General features: G+C 39.5%; 1 protein-coding gene across 2 annotated transcripts; it reads right to left on the minus strand.

Moving 5' to 3' along the window:
- Nucleotides 1-2,009: 2,009 nt before the first annotated feature.
- Nucleotides 2,010-16,558, minus strand: rbm6 (RNA binding motif protein 6). 2 transcript variants are annotated; one of them, XM_085274463.1, is made up of 23 exons: nucleotides 16,446-16,558; nucleotides 15,776-15,843; nucleotides 13,071-14,583; nucleotides 12,890-12,979; nucleotides 12,703-12,772; nucleotides 11,727-11,800; nucleotides 8,739-8,813; nucleotides 8,216-8,507; nucleotides 7,951-8,108; nucleotides 7,754-7,854; nucleotides 7,582-7,651; nucleotides 6,254-6,317; nucleotides 6,109-6,158; nucleotides 5,901-6,021; nucleotides 4,654-4,751; nucleotides 3,941-4,285; nucleotides 3,698-3,847; nucleotides 3,519-3,584; nucleotides 3,212-3,442; nucleotides 3,051-3,125; nucleotides 2,859-2,956; nucleotides 2,673-2,724; nucleotides 2,010-2,583 (listed from the first exon to the last, which is right to left on the minus strand). In XM_085274463.1, the coding sequence occupies exons 2-23, from the start codon at nucleotides 15,820-15,822 to the stop codon at nucleotides 2,488-2,490; spliced, it is 3,936 nt and encodes a 1,311-aa protein (XP_085130589.1). In that variant the 5' UTR covers nucleotides 15,823-15,843; nucleotides 16,446-16,558; the 3' UTR covers nucleotides 2,010-2,487. The 2 variants fall into 2 exon arrangements, with proteins under 2 accessions (XP_085130589.1, XP_085130588.1); XM_085274462.1 differs by having other exon boundaries at nucleotides 6,254-6,320.
- Between the last annotated feature and the right edge of the window lie 796 nt (nucleotides 16,559-17,354).

Raw genomic sequence — 17,354 nt, forward strand, 5'->3', positions numbered from 1 at the left:
GGGATACTAACGTGACAGTTCCCCCTGCGCTACCTCTCTATTTGGCCTCTCATCCTCACAGACTAACTGCACATTAATTTTCATTCCGTAGACCATTAGGACTGGATAATGATGGCATCTGTCACTGGAAGCTGGGGGTGTCTTTGGGGTCTTATGACAGAATTGAGAAAAGAGAAATGGAAATCAGTCCACAAAAAAATGAAAATGGCCACAGATACCTTCTCAAAACGCCTCCCTTTAGCCCTTTGGGACAGTGAGGGGAGATAAAATGCAAGATAATCTCTCACCCAGTGTATTTATTTCAGTGCATGAATCACAGTATAAACACCTACTGACATTGTTGACACTGTTATACAATAATATTATACAGGATCTGGACTGAATGGTAAAAGCAGCATTTTCAAATTTCCTAAATTTCTACTCTGACTGTACAATCGCACATTTTATTTAACTTGTAGTTTACAGGTCTAAAAATGATGTCACCGAAGAACATGAAACCCAAATCAATAGGAATCTAGGAAATTAAATAGCCACTATTTACATGGAAATACAACGATCATGGCTCCTACTCTGCTAAATCTGTTGCCCTCAAAATGTATTCATTTGATTGATGCCTGAAGATACAGTGACCTACGATTAAATCAGAATACAAGTTAATTTAAACATACCAGCAGGCTAGCAGGGTAGAAAAATCCCTGAAAATATGGAAGTAATTTTAGGACCTCTCAGTGTATGAATATATGATCAAATGCTTGATTTTATCTGACACATAAGCTGTCCCTTTCCCCAAGGACAGAGACTTACAGTGACCACAAAAATGCTTTAAAAGCAAAGGGCTGCACAGTACATGCTTTTGTTATGGTAGTGTACGTTCTTCATCTTTACATTGTATTTTGCTAAAATATAATTTCATTTTAGGTTATTTTGTATATCGTGGAGCATAAAGATTGTTTTGCTGCATAAAATGTGACATTTGAGCAAACGTATTACATAATATGCAGTAAACATTTCATACAATTTCCCCCTTCGTAATAACTTGGTATGTGGGAAATCCTGATAGCTGTCACATTATATTACTGTTAGTCTACATTTGGTAGATTAAGCAAAACAGAAAAGTTGTCAAGCTGCAAACATTAAAGAAAGCAAATTAGGAGTACAAATAAAGACCTACTGCTTTGTTTTCGGAACACAAAAGGGCAACGGAGGCTTTAATTTGACTCCACATTTGTACAGATGTTTCTGCAGAGTGGCGATGAAAACTGTATTTTTAAAAAAGTGTTTCTGTAGTATTATTATTATTATTTTAATTGCCGGGCAAAAATGAGCGTAAAATAAACCAAAAACCCCCCCCCCAAAAACACCTGATGTTTTTGTTTCCAAGTAACAAAATCAGGTTTACACTTAACTATGTGGATTTGTAAGTTTAATTGTATCTACTTTACCTGCTGGTTGTTAAGATACGGGTGCAAAAACAAACGATTAATTCTTCCAGTTAGGCAAGTTATGGCCCTAAACTAAGCATAAAGTAAAAGGCATGACTGCTCTTGCACACGTGATAGGATGTTGGCTCCCTCCTGCTGTATCTGTTGTTTGTCACACTGATTACAGCTCCTCACGCTCCCTGTTCTCAGAGTAGCTGGTATGCCAGCACATCATGCAATCCTCTACAGGCACTGAACCACCACTGTAGGTCTTAGTTAAACTCAATAAAAGGAGAGATGGTGATGTTCTGGGTTCTGCAAATTGCAAACATTAAAACTACAATCAAGACTTACTGTAATGAATAAAACAATTTGTCAAAGCTGGTCTTCACCAGCATCCATAATTAGAAATATACACATCCACTTGAGACCTTCGGCTGTCTTCAAGTTGGTGAAGACATCAAACGCATTCTTACTTGATTCAATTATCTCACACCAACATATAACACGGCATCACACTGCCACCTAGTGGTCAGGAGATGTGTGTGCAGCGGACATGAACCTCAACAGACAGAAACACGAGGTCAATTTCTTTCTTTTGTTTTTTACTTAAAATATGCACATATATAATAATTTTAACCATTCAAATTAGAGTGTAAAAAAATCGTTCATTTTAAAGACAAAACCGTCGCCATAGTGACATTTCTTTAAAAGGGCAGGGAGAGAAAAAGACAATCTAGACACATTCACAAATATACATACAGACCACAAAAACAACAAACAAAAAAAAAAGTGGGGGGAAAAGGGCAAAAAGTATTCAAATAAACTGTATTAACACTTCATATACAAAATTCATAAAGTTTTTTGTGTGGGGTTTTAAGCTCAATTGCAGCCTTGCAATGTATTTTTAAGATCTCATTATCTGTCAGTGTTCAGTGTACAAAAATGTGTAATAATACACATTTACTACACAGTAATAATGTCCAAAGGCATTTGTACAGATCTCTCATGCCATGGCATGTTTTTAACATTTCACATATCAAACAGAAGATGTGTTCAGATGAGATCACTCAAGTTCCTTGAACCGTGCAAACATGGCCTTGCGTACTGCTTGTTTGTAGGTGGCATGGTCCCAAACGACAGGCTCCTTCTTCTTCCTTGGCTAGAAAAGAAAAAAAAACTCAATAAGATGTCCAGATAACAAAAACCTTTCATAATGCTAAAATCAATCAAATGAAACCCCGCACTTACCGCGACAGGTTCCGCCCCTAAACCAGGCCTCTCGCTGACTTTATTCATTTCCCTAAACACAGGAAACACTGTTAGGCAAATATGACCAGAAGCATGCTTTAAATTTATTTATTTTTACAATTCTCGTAATATTTACTTTGTTTCCCATTTTAGTCACAATAAACACATTTTGTTAATGCCTCTTACCTGGAGCTCCCAGCCCAGGTGTTTTGATGCTGTGGTTGTGAGTGATGGTGTTTTCTTCTTTTCTGTTCTGGTGATTTGGGTGCTTCTTTGGCACTCAGCTGTAGAGGATGCAATCACTTTTACTTAGACTACTGAATTATCCACGCAATACCCTCCTCTGCAAACGTTCCCACTCCACGCATGTCCACTTACTTGTCTTTCCTGGTTCTCCAGTGCCTCCAATTCCTTCTTTGACCTCTTAATTTTAAGGTGGATCTCCATATTTTGCTGTGGAAATAACAATGCAAGTTTTAGAAGCTAAATTTGTAGTATCAGTGCCAATAACTGATGATAGACAAGTCAGAGGGTAGTACTTTGTGCAGATCAGAAAGCTGTTGGTGACGGATAAGAGCATCCTTGTTGGGGAACTGCCTTCTACACAACAGACACGCCATCTTCTTCCAGTCAGTCAGTTTGTCGTCCTTTTCTTTTGACTGGCCGCTCTGAGCGGTTTTAACCGTCTCATCCTCCTTTTCTTCCTCCACCTCTTCATCGCTTCCGGCTCCATAGTCTGATGCCAGCATACCCAGGGATCCCATTGGACGCTGAAAACGGAAGCAGATGAAGATTAAACTGAGAATAACCAAAACACCAAAAATATGACCCAGGAGGAAATCTTACTTTTGACTTCTCGTCTTTCTTAGCAGGAGCAAGGGGCTTCTTAAAAAGATCATCTCCACCTGCAATCTGCAGATGACAGAATAGAAGGAAAAATGATTACAAAACAAAAGAAAGCAATAGCTGTTACTCCTGCATGTGAAATCGAGTCGACTCAATTATGATGTTTGGGGGTCCCTAACCTTCCTTTCAAATACAGCGAAACCAGCATCGGCCGATTTAGACTGCCTCTTATCGTCGTCTGTTCCGGTCTTCAGCAGAGGAGATGGAGCACGCACAGTTTCCTTTTGACGATTCTGGATCTTCGCCCAGCGCTCCATATCTTTCATTATCTGCAAATAGGAAAAAAAACATTTCTCATCTATTTGCCCCCTGCACACATTTATTTAACATTATGCACAGCAGATTTGCTACATAACTGATACCTTGACAGCAGCTAGGCTTCTTGGCTTCTCCTCCTTATCCTTCTCTTTGTCCTTTTTAGCAGAGTCGTCACCTTCTTTGTCCGGAGCAGCACCAGAAACTGAGCCGGGCTCCTGAGCTGAGCTGGCAGCTGAAACTGGAGCTGGAACCGTTGAAGCCTGAAGTGACACTGACGGCTTCTTCATTTCTAGAGGAGCATCTGCTGCTGGGTTTGAAAGAATGGCCTGGTCTTCAGCCGTCATGGTAACAGGTTGGTTATCTGCAGAGTTACTTCCTGGGACTGGGACATAGGTCTTTGACACAGCATCCCAGTACAAGTACTCCTGGGCTTGAGCATTATAGAAATACTACACACACACACACACACACACACACACACACACACACACACACACACACACACACACACACACACACACACACACACACACGATTAAAACCTCTATTCAAGTTCCCTTTGGGGTTGCTTAGAAATCTGCTAAATTAAATCAAAGCATCTTCTTATTACTTAATGATTGGGTCATAATTTTTAATCACATAAACAATCCATCTTCTCAAAAAGAAGTTGGAGGTACTGGGTAGATGTTTTAATTATGCAGTGAAATCTACAACATACAAACTCGTATTCACATTCTTCACAGCAATCATTAATCTCACTGACTAATCTCACTGATTAATCTCACTTTGCACTTTTTTAGGCAGTGTGGAGGCTCACCCTGGAGTTCGGATCGTAGTATAGCGTTGTCTCCGGATCGTAATAGAAGCCTGACGTGGCATCATACAAGTAGCTAGACGTGTCTGGAATTTCAGCTCCTGGAGTAAGCATAGGAAATGAATAAACATAAATACATTGGATGTAGGGGTGGGCGGTATAAACTGTATACGGTAGAAACGATATAAATTTGGCCAACGGTAGAGCTTTTGACTATACCACTCTCCCGCTCTAGGGCACAGCAGTATCATCTGCAAATTATGCCGGGCAACAGTAATAACTACGAGACGAAGCACTTTTGGAATATGGGAAAAGCCAAAAATGGCGCTTCCCCCACTTCCAAACCATTGATTCATTAATGCTGAATTCTCTCGCAGCTGCTCTATTCCCATGTTATTGCAGTATATTAATCACCAACCTCGTATTGTGGATGGATTATCTCAGTTGTTCTCCTGACTGAAGTTTGGTCCGTTTATAGCATCCTTCCATGCGATTGCATGTGTCCCTAACCACCAGAAACCCTCACGTTAACTTTTATCCAGTGGAAAAAGGTTAGCGTTCATCCTTCAGCTTCACTATGCTAATGTTATGCTAACGTAGCTGTTTTGCTAGCAATCATGTAGTACATCATTATATACCCGCTAGTCCAACTTCAGTAACCCTACAAACGTCACTGCTGTTTAGTTTTCTCTCTTCATTTATGTTGGAAGTGATAGCAGAGCTGTACGTTTTAATTTTTTCAAAAATCTCTCAGTCAGAACATGGTATATCATGTTTAAGTGGAAACTAGCGAGCTAACTTCCTGCTAACTTCGAACTCCGATGAATTTAATAAATTCTGTTTTCATGGATGCATGGATCTTAAACTTAATTGTTACACCTGGTAAAGCAGCAACGCTGATCATTTTATTAAATATGAAAGAATTTAGACAGTTTTAACTCTCAGTGTTGCCGCAGTGTTTGTTTGACTTTGGGACCTGGGCCGTGTACTACATAAAATCGGTTCGAAGTCAGTAAGCACAACCAGAATTCATACATAAGGTACACTGTTGATTTTTGAGAAAATTAAAGGATTTTAAGTGTGCCTTATAGTGTGTAAAATACGTTATACAGAAGAAAAGAATATATCGCGATATATACATTTACCACACATGCTTCAAATTATACCTTGATATGGATTTTAGGCCATATCGCCCAGCCCTAATTGGATGGTAGATGATCCTAAAAAAAGACCCATTTAAACCGTCTAACCATAAATGTAGGCCTGTGATCCGTCTGTGGTAGCTGCCATCCCAGAAGACTCTGTGGTCACATGAGTTCCAGCCAACTGGTATGATGGATCCACAGTTGGAGGTGCAAGATAGCCGATTCCCTTTGAGGGGTTGAAAAATAAAGACAGTTATATGGTCACATTTCAGACAGCATATTTGCAACTTTGCTCTTTTGGTATGCAACCTACCAGGGTACCGCTGGGGTCTAATGGCGGCGCAGCATTAGACATCGCAACACCTGAGGAGAAACAATAGTTTTTAAATTACAAAAAAAAAAAAAAGAATTATAACCAACAGGAGAGACACACTAGACTGTATCTGAGAAAGAGTCACCTTGCATTCCAGTAAGAGCACCAGTAGGTGGCTGCAAGAACTGTGGAGGTTGTGGAAACTGCTGCTGCTAAAACACAGAAAGAAAATAGATCATCTGAGTTTGCATCATTCACTTCAGCTTCAGTAATTAGAGAGCACTGCACATTTAATAATGCTGACTCTTATTACTTAGATATTTGTTTTTGAAACCCCAGAACTACTACCACCTCGATAAAGATGCAGAACAGCAGTCAATACTTGTTCACATACTTTTGCATAACACCTAAACATCAATAGTCAATGTAACTCATTGCTGACAAATCATGATGCATGGCAGCACTTGTCAATTAGTGATGCTTTTCATTTTACTTTATTTATTTTTTTAAATACCACAAGATATACAAATATAATAGGGAGCTTTTTTAAATATATGACTTTATAATTTACTGTAAAGCTGATGAGCACACAGCCTTTGGTCATGTGTCTTCACCCAGACATCATGCAGAGATGTTCAAACAAGTTCATTCATAATGCACGCCTCCCACGCTGCTTTTGGATGTTCTCACTACAGACATGCCCAAACAAACAACAGTCTTTAGTCCTGGTTTGTATCCGTAGCTCCTCCTTCCTTCTAGCCTCTTTATCCATCTTATTCAGTAAGTCTGCCCCAGGGCAGCTGTGGCTACAACTGTACCTTGCCTCCACCAGTGTATGAATGTGAGAGTGAATGAATAGTGGAATTGTAAAGCGCTTTGAGGGAACCCAAAAGACGCTATATAAATGCAATCCATTATTATTATTATTATTATTATTATTCACTTTCAATCATTCCCTTCTCTCATTCCACTTTTCTTCACCTCCCTTCTCATCCTCACATCCTCCCCCACTGTTATTATCCAACTACTTTACCTTCATATAACTTTCACCCTCCTGTTAGCCCTCTATTTTTCCCACCTTGCTTCTTCGCTTTTTAACAGTAGCTGCCCTTTACAGCACAGCATGGTAGCTCAGTGACGAGTAATGCAGTCTAACAGACAAACTACATCACCTCAACCTGGGCGACCAGGTGTTTGTTTGGAGTTCTGTGTTCTCCTTAGTCATTAACATCATTAGAAATCAAAGCTCTGGAGTTTAGTAGTATTTGTACAGAACTAATATTATAAACCCTTTTAAGCTGTTATGATCTTAATGAAATTATGCACTTAAATTCACTTTGCCTACTGAACTGAGGAAGGGGTCACTGCTTGGAGCTCCCAATAAAAACAAAAAACCAAAAAGAAAACCCTTCATGAGTTTAACATTCAAAGATGCAAGTTTCTATAATTTTTTTTATAATTACCACAACTTACCCCGATTATGCTGCTGTCAGGTGGAAACCCAAGGATAGAAGTGTTTGATTTCTCAACATCTTTTTTGACACTGAAGGAAAACCAAAAAGAAAAAAAAAGAAAAAAAAAAAAAGGTAAAGATTTTTCTAGTGAACATGTCTGATTTGAAAATCTTTGCAACACAGTTACTTACTTTTGGTTCTTCAGGGGTTTTGCAACCTCAGCATATACTCTGACTCCATCGATATAAAGGGGCCTGGGTTTAGTGAGGAGTTCAACCAGACGTGTCACTTGCTACAAAAGAAGAAACAATGGTATGTTTCGGATACTGAACAAATAACCCCATTACAAACTCAACAAGAATGGAAAAGTAGCGATATCTGGCAGTACCTCATGGGAGTCCATGTCAACAAAGCAGAAGCACTTTGATCCAGGTGGTTTGCCTTTCACTAGACGAACATTTCTCTCATCCAAATAAGCAAAGGGATCCAAGGCTTTCAGGATAGTCTCAACTGTTGTTGTGGACTTCACATTTTTTATTATCATGGCTGTAACAGTGACAACAATTTTTTACTTTAACTGTATTAGCACATAACTGAATAAACATATTCATCCATATCAAGATACAAAGGACAACAAACTGAAGTTCGCATACTCTTGCTGTCTTTAAATACGGAGTCAGACTGTTGTGAGGGGTGATGAGGAAGGTTGCGGTTGTTCCAAGACTCTGCCTGTTGCTCCGTATCATGCTGTTGAAGCCGCTGGTCCACCTGCTGCTGCCAGGCCTCTGGAGTGAGGTCAGAGCTACGCTGCCACTGACTATGAGAAAAGGTCTCAATCGGATCCTTTGGTCTGGACCCATTCAGGTTCATCTTCAGCTCTTCCAAAGGTTCATCTGATATGGGCAATTGGGGCTCCTGGATTTGAGGTACTTTGTGATCTGATTCCTGTAGCAAGAGAAAATGCGAGCCATAAATTTTAAAAAGCATTTTTTCACGTCATCTTTTACTTAGATATTAGCTTTATTTTATTTACAAAGTCATCTTGCTCCTATAAGCTAGTACAAGTTACTATTGTTGCTGTTTTCTATTAATGTAAGCCCAATAATCAATGTGTTCTGATAATTCAGAAGAAACTGTTTTTTGAACTGAAGAACTAAAGATTCTTTATTCACTCACATGAACACGTCTTTCACACTCTTCTGGCTGGATATACTTAATTGAAGTAGTTCTAGTGCCAACCTTTATAGACCCCTGAAAGAAGAACAGAAAATACCAGTCAACACTAAACTTCCCAGTTACTCATATCTAAAATACCAGTGACACCCAACATGCACTGTGGCAGGTTTAGCCCTCCTCTCTTCTATGAGGACAAAATGGGCCATCACTAATGAAAAAGTGCAAAGCCCATGTCCATGACCCATGCTACACATGGGTCATTAGTCCCCGAAAAAACAGCTAGTTGAAAGGGGACCACAAATAAGCGCTGTCTATGGATTATATTCATTACTACTCTATCAATAGATAAAATTATCATGTGGGCCATTATAATCTCACATTTCTTGAGCCAAAGTAACATGCTGAAATGTATTTTTTGCCCAACCAAAACCCAAAGCTATGCAACTCACTATTAAACAAGAAAAGGACAGGGAACCCCAAACTGAAGAGCTAAAATAGGCAATGTTTTTCTTTCTTTTCTTTTTTGTCAAAAATAACTGAGATCATGCCAATTTTTTTCCCCTCTCAATCCACCAGCCTTATTAAACAGTCAGCACATGAAGTCTGAGAAGTGTCATTAGAATCAGATTATCTACAGTTGTCCCTTTCTCACATGGAGCACGCAGTAGATATGTCCACATTTGATGCATTGTCAATACTAAAAACACTCCAGAGAGTTGCATAGTCAGAGCGGGTAGGAGGCTGGACACATGGCGCCCACTGCTCCTTGCGAAGTCACCAAAACTGCACTAGTCTCACATTTGCAGAATCAGATATAACGCAGACTTAGATATAGAGAGCTGGTCCAGACATTAGAAATTTCACTCTTGGTCTACAAGACAGCCATCCACGGAAGAATAAAGGTCACTCTAAAGTTCTAGATGAGAACCAAATTCTGAGCAGATGAGTTGTACAAACCGAACATTGCCACTGTAAATAACCCATTTCCAACACCAGGCTGTATCTGCATGAGATGTATCCAAGCAAAACCTACAGTACGTATAAATGTTTTTACAAATTTTGAACCATTTATCATCCATAACACTGTGGAAGTCAAAAATGCATCTGAATGTGGCCAGTGTGTCTTCATTCCAGAGCCATTATTTTACCCCCCAAAAACTAGAGCCATCCTTTTCCTCTCCCAGGAGTTTCAAGGTGGATATTCAAATATTTGTCATTAAAACCTGACAACTGATTCCATTGGCGTATGTTTTTTTGAACGAGCCGATCACAAGCTGCTGAACATGTACAAAAATAAATAAGTTATTGGTGTAATAAAGGTGAAAAGCAAAACAGTCAACTTGAGCCAAAACAGCTACACATTTCAGCAAAAATCCAACTGGCCAAGATAAGTCAAGATCAAAGTTGCTCCAAGCAATCCAAAGGCCGATATCGAAAACCACAAAAACAAATAAATAACTGATGAGTTCAAGAGGCCAGCAAGAATTTGCAAGACTTGCATTCTGAGAAAAAGTTGAAGATAAATGAAATTGAACCAAAAATATAAGACATACTGCAGAAACCTGAAGACAAGACTGTTTGCAACTGTGTCTTGAAGCTTTGTGAATCTGTATTCCCCACTTTCAGGCATTCCATGAAAATTTGTGCAGTCAGAGAATCCATCCAATAAATGTTGTGGCATAGCAGCAAAAACAGAAATGTCAACATAATGAATGACCCTAAAGGAACAGTCAGCGGCTCGATCACAAATCAAACAGCTTCATTACGAGGAAACGCCAAAATAACTTTCTTGGCGATTCAACAACAGCTGAAATAATATAGTCAAGATATCGTCCACTTATTTCAGTTTGCACCAAAGTCGTGAAGCAACAAACTACAGCGCCAAGCTGCAAGCACAGCTAAAAGCTCTCGAATGCAAAGTAGTTACAGACTTTATAGATAAGTGGGTATTCACTATAATGCTTTACCTGTCCTAAAATTACAACTGGAAAAGGTTTCAATCAAGACCCCAAAATAATAATTTGAATGAAGACAGTCAGCAACACAGCTTACAGCCACCACACACAACTCCTACAAAACAAATACGGTCAACTGGTGAAAAGTGACATCTTTCAGCTACTTCAATCAATCAGTTACATTTCAGCTACAATACTGTTTTTCAACCCCAAGCCTCAAGATGAACCGACTATCACCTTCTGATATGCCTTCAAACTCTATTCCTCAAACTTGGAATCTTTCAAAGGGTGCCGGTACAGAAAACGAGCACCAATCAGCCTCCTTTTCCCCCCCATTTTATGGGAAATCCCGTGAAAATTGCTGTGTAAAATGTTAAAACTTGCAGCTGCTTACTTGAAAACAAAATGCCACCACAAGACATAAAGGCACCCATTTGTCGCAAGCAGCAAAAAATTTCCTTTGGTCTTCATAACCAAATAGAGTAAACGTTCGAGTTTAAAAAGAATAAATGTTAAAAATCATTGATTCATTGTAGATAATGAGACTAGCTTTTCATCAAACGTTAAACCATGCAAGAACTATATTTATAGTTTCTGGTTAAATACGTTGTAGTGTTACTCGTTTGGCACATCATGGCTGAAATCTGAAAAGTTAGGACTAGTAATCAATAAAAGGAAAACCAGTTACTGTCTGTACATACTGTTTTAAAGTCGTATTTTTTCTAGATCGACTTAATAGGTTATCTGTGGCATTATTATGGCTGTGTGGATAAGCACTGATATGTTAATAAAAGAGATTAGGACCACCTATTAAAATATATATGTATATATATATATATATATATATAATAAGAAAAAAAAGATCTCTTAAACTGTCGACATCTGACATCATCTCCTCAGCCAAGATGACTTCACTAAGAATTAAAGCAATCCCTTCCATGGTTCTCTTCCTCCCCATTTAATAAATGCCCCCTCAACCCCTAGTAATCCTGATGGAAGAGATGGCCTTCGTAGAGTGACGAGGATGGGCCACCTTGTTGGACTCCATGAAGTGGACTGCATCCTCGAGGTTTAAAAACTCCACATAGGCCGTATCGTAGCTGTAACCTGGGGACAGCATTTGAAATACAGATGGGTTTTTGTTAGTCAATGCCAGTAATGATAGTCACCCAGTGAAACATTACAAGAATGCATTTGTGAATACATCGAGACAAAGCGAGCGAATTTTCACACCTTTACCGACACCCATACCTTTTCAGGAAAACTTTTAGTTTATGCCTTTTTTTTTTCTTAATCAGTCTTCAGATGACTGACGACATTTCAGACTCGTCATGAAAGGCTTTGATAAGCCAAGCCTTGACAAACCACTGGCAAGTGAGTGTTTGAGTAGAGAGCACCATGGAGACAGAAAAATTTACAATTTGTGTTCATATCTAATCAAAAACGGAAAAAAAGGCACCCATTTCTGTGAGGTGTTTTGATACATTTGACATGATCTTCACAAAAAAGCTCAGCATCATGAAGGCACTGCGTGTACAGCGACCCACTGAGGAAAACTTTCACACTAAAGCAGATGTTTAAATCAGGAAGATGAACAAAGCGCCAGCAGCGGGCTTTCCATTTCAGATTGGCAGACATCTTTTCCCCCCTGATCAGAGTACTTGGATAGCGTCCCCGAAGGACACATTCAGCAAGTCACATGCCACACGTCTTTTTTCTGACGGGTCACCAAATATCACTCTCCAAAAGCTGCTAATATTTAATCTTGCTAAGTCTTTTTAAGCGCTGGCAAAGACCCCAGGTCCTCAAACATGAAAAAGGATTGCAGAAACACCCCACCCCCCTGCTTCTTTTCACTGAGCAAGTTACCAGAGACAACCAACAAGAAAAGCAACCAAGAATGTAAAGAAATAAAGAATGCGGAGGTTCGAATGTCGTAAAAGCGAATCGTCAGGACAGACTAGCGAGAAACTGTCCCAAACAGTTCCACAAAGAAATTTCATTCTTACCTGGCACAACCTTCTTGATTTTCATCCCCTGCATTGGCACACCATCACGAGCTGCAAAAGCACCAAGAATCTGCAAAACATTTCAAAATGAGTAAGCTATGTCATGTCTGTCTATGCCAATTAAAAACACAGTATGGTTTAAAAATAGATAATGTAAAAGACAAGGTTGCATTTCTATTTCAATTACCTGCTCCATTGTGGCAGTCTTAGGAATACCAGTTACAGATATAGTATTGGAAACGTTGTCTTCCATTGATGCACTCCTGTAATCTTGATCCTTTCAGGCAGCAGCCATTAAAATATTCAAATATTATTAATACAATATATTGTTAAACAAATACTAGTGAGGAAAAACAAATTACACATACCTTGGAACCAGAATCGCTAAACTTTGAAGGTGAGATTGGTTTAGACTCTTTAAGGAGTTTCTCTGGAGCTTGAAGTTCTTCATGTTTGTAGTCAAAAACCCCTCCAGAGCCTGTTCTGTAATCAATGTCCCTATAGTCCTGATCTCTTGCCTGTATAGTGCTGCTGCTTGGGAAGTCCTGTTCGGGCCCTAGCTTACCCCTTCCAGGTCCTTGATTTGGTGGGATATCCTTCATCTCTTTAAAGCGATCAGTTGGCTCCTGAATTTCGTGTAAAGGATGATTCTTCTCCAAAGGCGGTCTTTCATCACAATTTGATTTATTGTGAATATGCTTTGGGTCTCTTTCTCCAAGCCAATGTTTACCCTCATTTTCTCTTCCTTGAGGGCCAGTAAGGGGACTTATTTGTGGAAGCGGAAGATCTTGTGGGCCTTTGCTTCCAATTGGTGGTAGACCCATGGGAGGAAAGCGATCACCACGAGGAAAGCCAAGATCCTTCCGTGGAAAGTCAACAGATGGTCTATCCCGCTCATTAAAGCCTGGTGGATCCCTAATATTCACATCTCGGCCAAAACCTACAGGTAAGCTGGGTTCAGGTACACCACCCATACCTTTGTTGAAGAAAGAGTTGCTATCCTTTCGACGGTTCTTCCATTCTTCTGCAAGTGTCATCTCTTCACCACTCCGATAATCCATAAGGGGACTGTTACTCTGCTCAGAATATTCTCTCTTTCTGATAGTGTCTACTGCACCCATAAAGTCTGACCTAGGAGGACCGACATCTGGAGGTATGTCTGGTCTTCCTCTGTTTTGTGGAGGGACATCATTATTTCCGAATCTTAAAGGAGATCGATCTCTACCTCTAAATTCAGCTGAAGGTCCGGGACGATTTCTGAAATCCATATCAGAATCAAAGCCACCCCTTGCATTGAAAGGCGGCCCTCCTCTCCTGTCAGTGTCCATCATTCTCCTGTCACGTGCAGCCATGTCCATATCATAGCGACCTGCCTCTCCCATTGGTGGTCTGTCATGCATGTCTATAAATCCATCCTTTCGCTCCATTTGATCCATGGGGAACCCTCTTCTTCCATCAACATTGGGATTGCTAAACCGTGGCATATCGTAATGGAATGGTTCCCTCTCCCTCATATCCATAAACCTGTTTGTTTCTTGAGGCGGCATACCCCTGCCTCCCATATCTACGGAGTTCCTGCCGGGCCCAGGGAGACCTGAAGAATTCATAAGTTTGTCTCTAATGGAATTTTCATAGTGCCGCCGAAGACTGAAATCAGGCTTTTCTCCAGGTCTGAAGAACTCTCTGTTTGGCTCCCTTCCTCGCATATCATGTTGGTCCATATCACGCCCCCTCATGGGTGGCCCATCCATCCTCCTCATTTCCATAGGCGGCAGATCAAGGGGTCTTGGGCCCATATGACCTATATTCATCCCATCTCTACCTCTATAGTCAGGCATGGGACGATCTCTGCCCCCAAACATTTCTCCACGGTGATCACCACTGGAATATATTAATATTTATTAAAATATTATTTAAAACAAAAAACAGGTGCAAGCATGGTAGAACTAAGTGACATCCAATGATTCAGTTTAATTGAATTCACTGAGGCTTTATTAGCATGGGTTTCATGAAACAATAGTGCAAAAGCATCAGAATTTATCAAGCTATTTGGATAGTACATCATGACAATAATCTGTACATTAATACAGTTTTATGCTTTATGTTGACAACATGAAAATACAATGTATCACATGCATGTCTGTGTGCATAGGTAATTTAAAGTCCTTAAGTTGTGGCATGTTAATTAAGAATAGGTATTCTTTGAAAGAATATGTATTATGTAGATTTTGTAAACTTAAATATACAAAATCTGAGGATTTACTTTGTTAAAGCAACTTTTACATTTCAGAAAATGAATGTCTGTCTTAACCTCACTTGCTTAACAGTTATCACTGACCACATATAACCTTCATATCATCTTAAGATGTTTATTCTTTTCCATTTTCAAAATAGGACTGATTACATTTTTATACCACCAGCTGTATAGTTTTACACCAACTGGTGTTGGGCTAGGAGTGGGAACTGTATCGTTTCTGAGAAGGACCAGTTAGTCCCAGCACCAAATGACACAGCAGCTGTTGTGTGTGGGGAGATTTAGCATGCAGGTTTTTATAGGTTTGGAAAAACATTTGAGTGAGAATATTTAGTAGAGGTCTGTGTGCTTATCTACATGTATTTGTTTGTGGTTCTTTGTCTACATGAGAAATGCCTTTACAGACTTTTGCTAATAAAGGTTCTGACATGTCCCCCATTGTGTAGTGCTGAGTGGACCTCATTCTTCACTACTCTATAGCAATATGGATAATCTTAAGCCAGATTTGACAGTGAGCGGATATGTTTATCCAGATCAATACAAACATTCGATGGTTCAAGGTAGGTAGCAAAATGTATTGCATAACTTTTTCAAATTAATGATAGTGCCAAATCACATCAGCAGTCGCTTAAATGCGCTATAAGTTGTAAGGCAAAGACCCTACAATAATTATATAATAATCTTTCAAATATGCAAATACATTTCCTACTGCTTGCAAATAGCATTACAGATAAAAACATGTGAAATTGGGCAGAAATAAATACACAATAGCACATCTTAAAGTCAGTATGCGCTTATGACTAAATGATGCTCGTTTACCGAAAGGGTGGTCCTCCCCGTGGTCCTTGCCCTGGTCCATCCCACATTCTTATAAGTCAGTATCCTATCTGCAGAGTAAAAAAAACCCAATTTGCGTTATTATCCACACCATCTAAGCTACCTATGGTACATCGGTCATTTAATAATAAAGATGATAACTACTGGGCTTTGACAGAAAAAAAAACCAATAGGACTGATCAGAAATCTTTGAATGCACAGTCACGTGAAAGTGTCCATTTATATGTCAGGAAGAGCGCTATTAGGCCGAAACAAAGATGATTTTCAAAAGATGGCTGCACGGGATAAACATGCAGTGTGGCGTGAGTGCTAATGGTTGCCCACAAAAGAACGGCTCGCTAATTATAGCCATAGGTAGGCCTCACAAAACTACGCCACAACATAGACAAACAATGATGTCCTACTAATTGAACTGCGAAGGAATTCAACGACACGATCGAATCATTTCATCAGCGACAGTGTTTTAACTTGTAAGACCGTTGTAACAAAAGTCAGTCTACCGTAAGTGATGAGTGACGCTATCGAAGCTAACGTAACTTGGCTAACGATTAAAGGACGTTTTCGTTTTCCAAGCTTCCAACTGCGCAGCACCTTCACCAAGGCTTATTTTTTTACAGTATTATTACGTGTATATTCAGTGTATGGAACCCACCTCGGTTGCTCCTCGAGCTGAGAGTTGATACTGCGAGAATTTGTCGCTCAGACCGTCGATGGCTTGAACGAAGTGCCGAAAAATGGAGGCGTGTGCTCTTCTTCTACAGCTGCTGCAGCGCAGACTCGTCTTCTTCGTTTTTGTTATACTATACCTATGCAGGGAGAATTGCTGCCACCCAGCGGTTATTAAATACAATAATAACAAGAAGAAGAAGATGATGATGATCTCCTCCCACTGCACCCCAAAACTTTCTCTGTGGTCTTTCTCTTTTACCTCCTGTCTGGAAGTTCCATGTTCCACTGCCTTTGTCCAGTAGATCCATTATCCTTCCTCTGCACATGTCCAAACCATTTCAGCCATCCCTCTCTAATTTTACCTCTATGACGTGCTTTCTAATTTCTAATCCTGTCCTTTCTGGTCCCTCAAATGAAAATTTAAGCATCTTCCACTCTGCCACCTACAGTTCCTCCTCTCCTTTTTGTTAGTGCCTCATAATAATAATAATAATAATAATAATAATAATAATAATAATAATAATAATAATATGTTTCATATTGGGTGTCCAATTGAGTTTAGTTTTCAAAAATCACTGAAAATCCAATTTACCACAGACAATTATAGAAGCCCCATGCTAAAGTCTAAAGCTTAAAGGCACAATAAACAATATAAATATTGGCTGGGACATTTTATGAACATGCATGTGTTTGCATATGTTGCATCTATTGTTTGTTTTCTGTGTCAGCAATTATCACAGTTTTTAATTAAATACACTTTCTTGGTATAATATTACTGGAATTGCTGATCTGGTCTGACATTGGGCAAAAGGCATGGATTCTTATACTAATTGAGAAACAAAGCAAAACATAACAACACAATCAAATATCAAATACTGTATCATGTAAGTGA

Source organism: Mchenga conophoros, linkage group LG5, assembly GCF_057382185.1.
Source record: "Mchenga conophoros isolate Kocher_MC1m ecotype Shallow Benthic linkage group LG5, M_conophoros_male_GT1.1, whole genome shotgun sequence".
Classification (NCBI taxonomy): Eukaryota; Metazoa; Chordata; class Actinopteri; order Cichliformes; family Cichlidae; genus Mchenga; species Mchenga conophoros.

Coding starts and splice junctions, on each gene's coding strand:
- rbm6 (XM_085274462.1), bottom strand. CDS start 15,822: ATGTGGGATGGACCAGGGCAAGGACCACGGGGAGGACCACCCTTTCG. Junction 8,814..11,726: donor ACTTCATGGAGTCCAACAAG/GTGGCCCATCCT, acceptor TTCTTCTTTCAG/GGGTCTATAAAGGTTGGCAC. Junction 6,022..6,108: donor TAGACCCCAGCGGTACCCTG/GTAGGTTGCATA, acceptor AACCCCTCAAAG/GGAATCGGCTATCTTGCACC.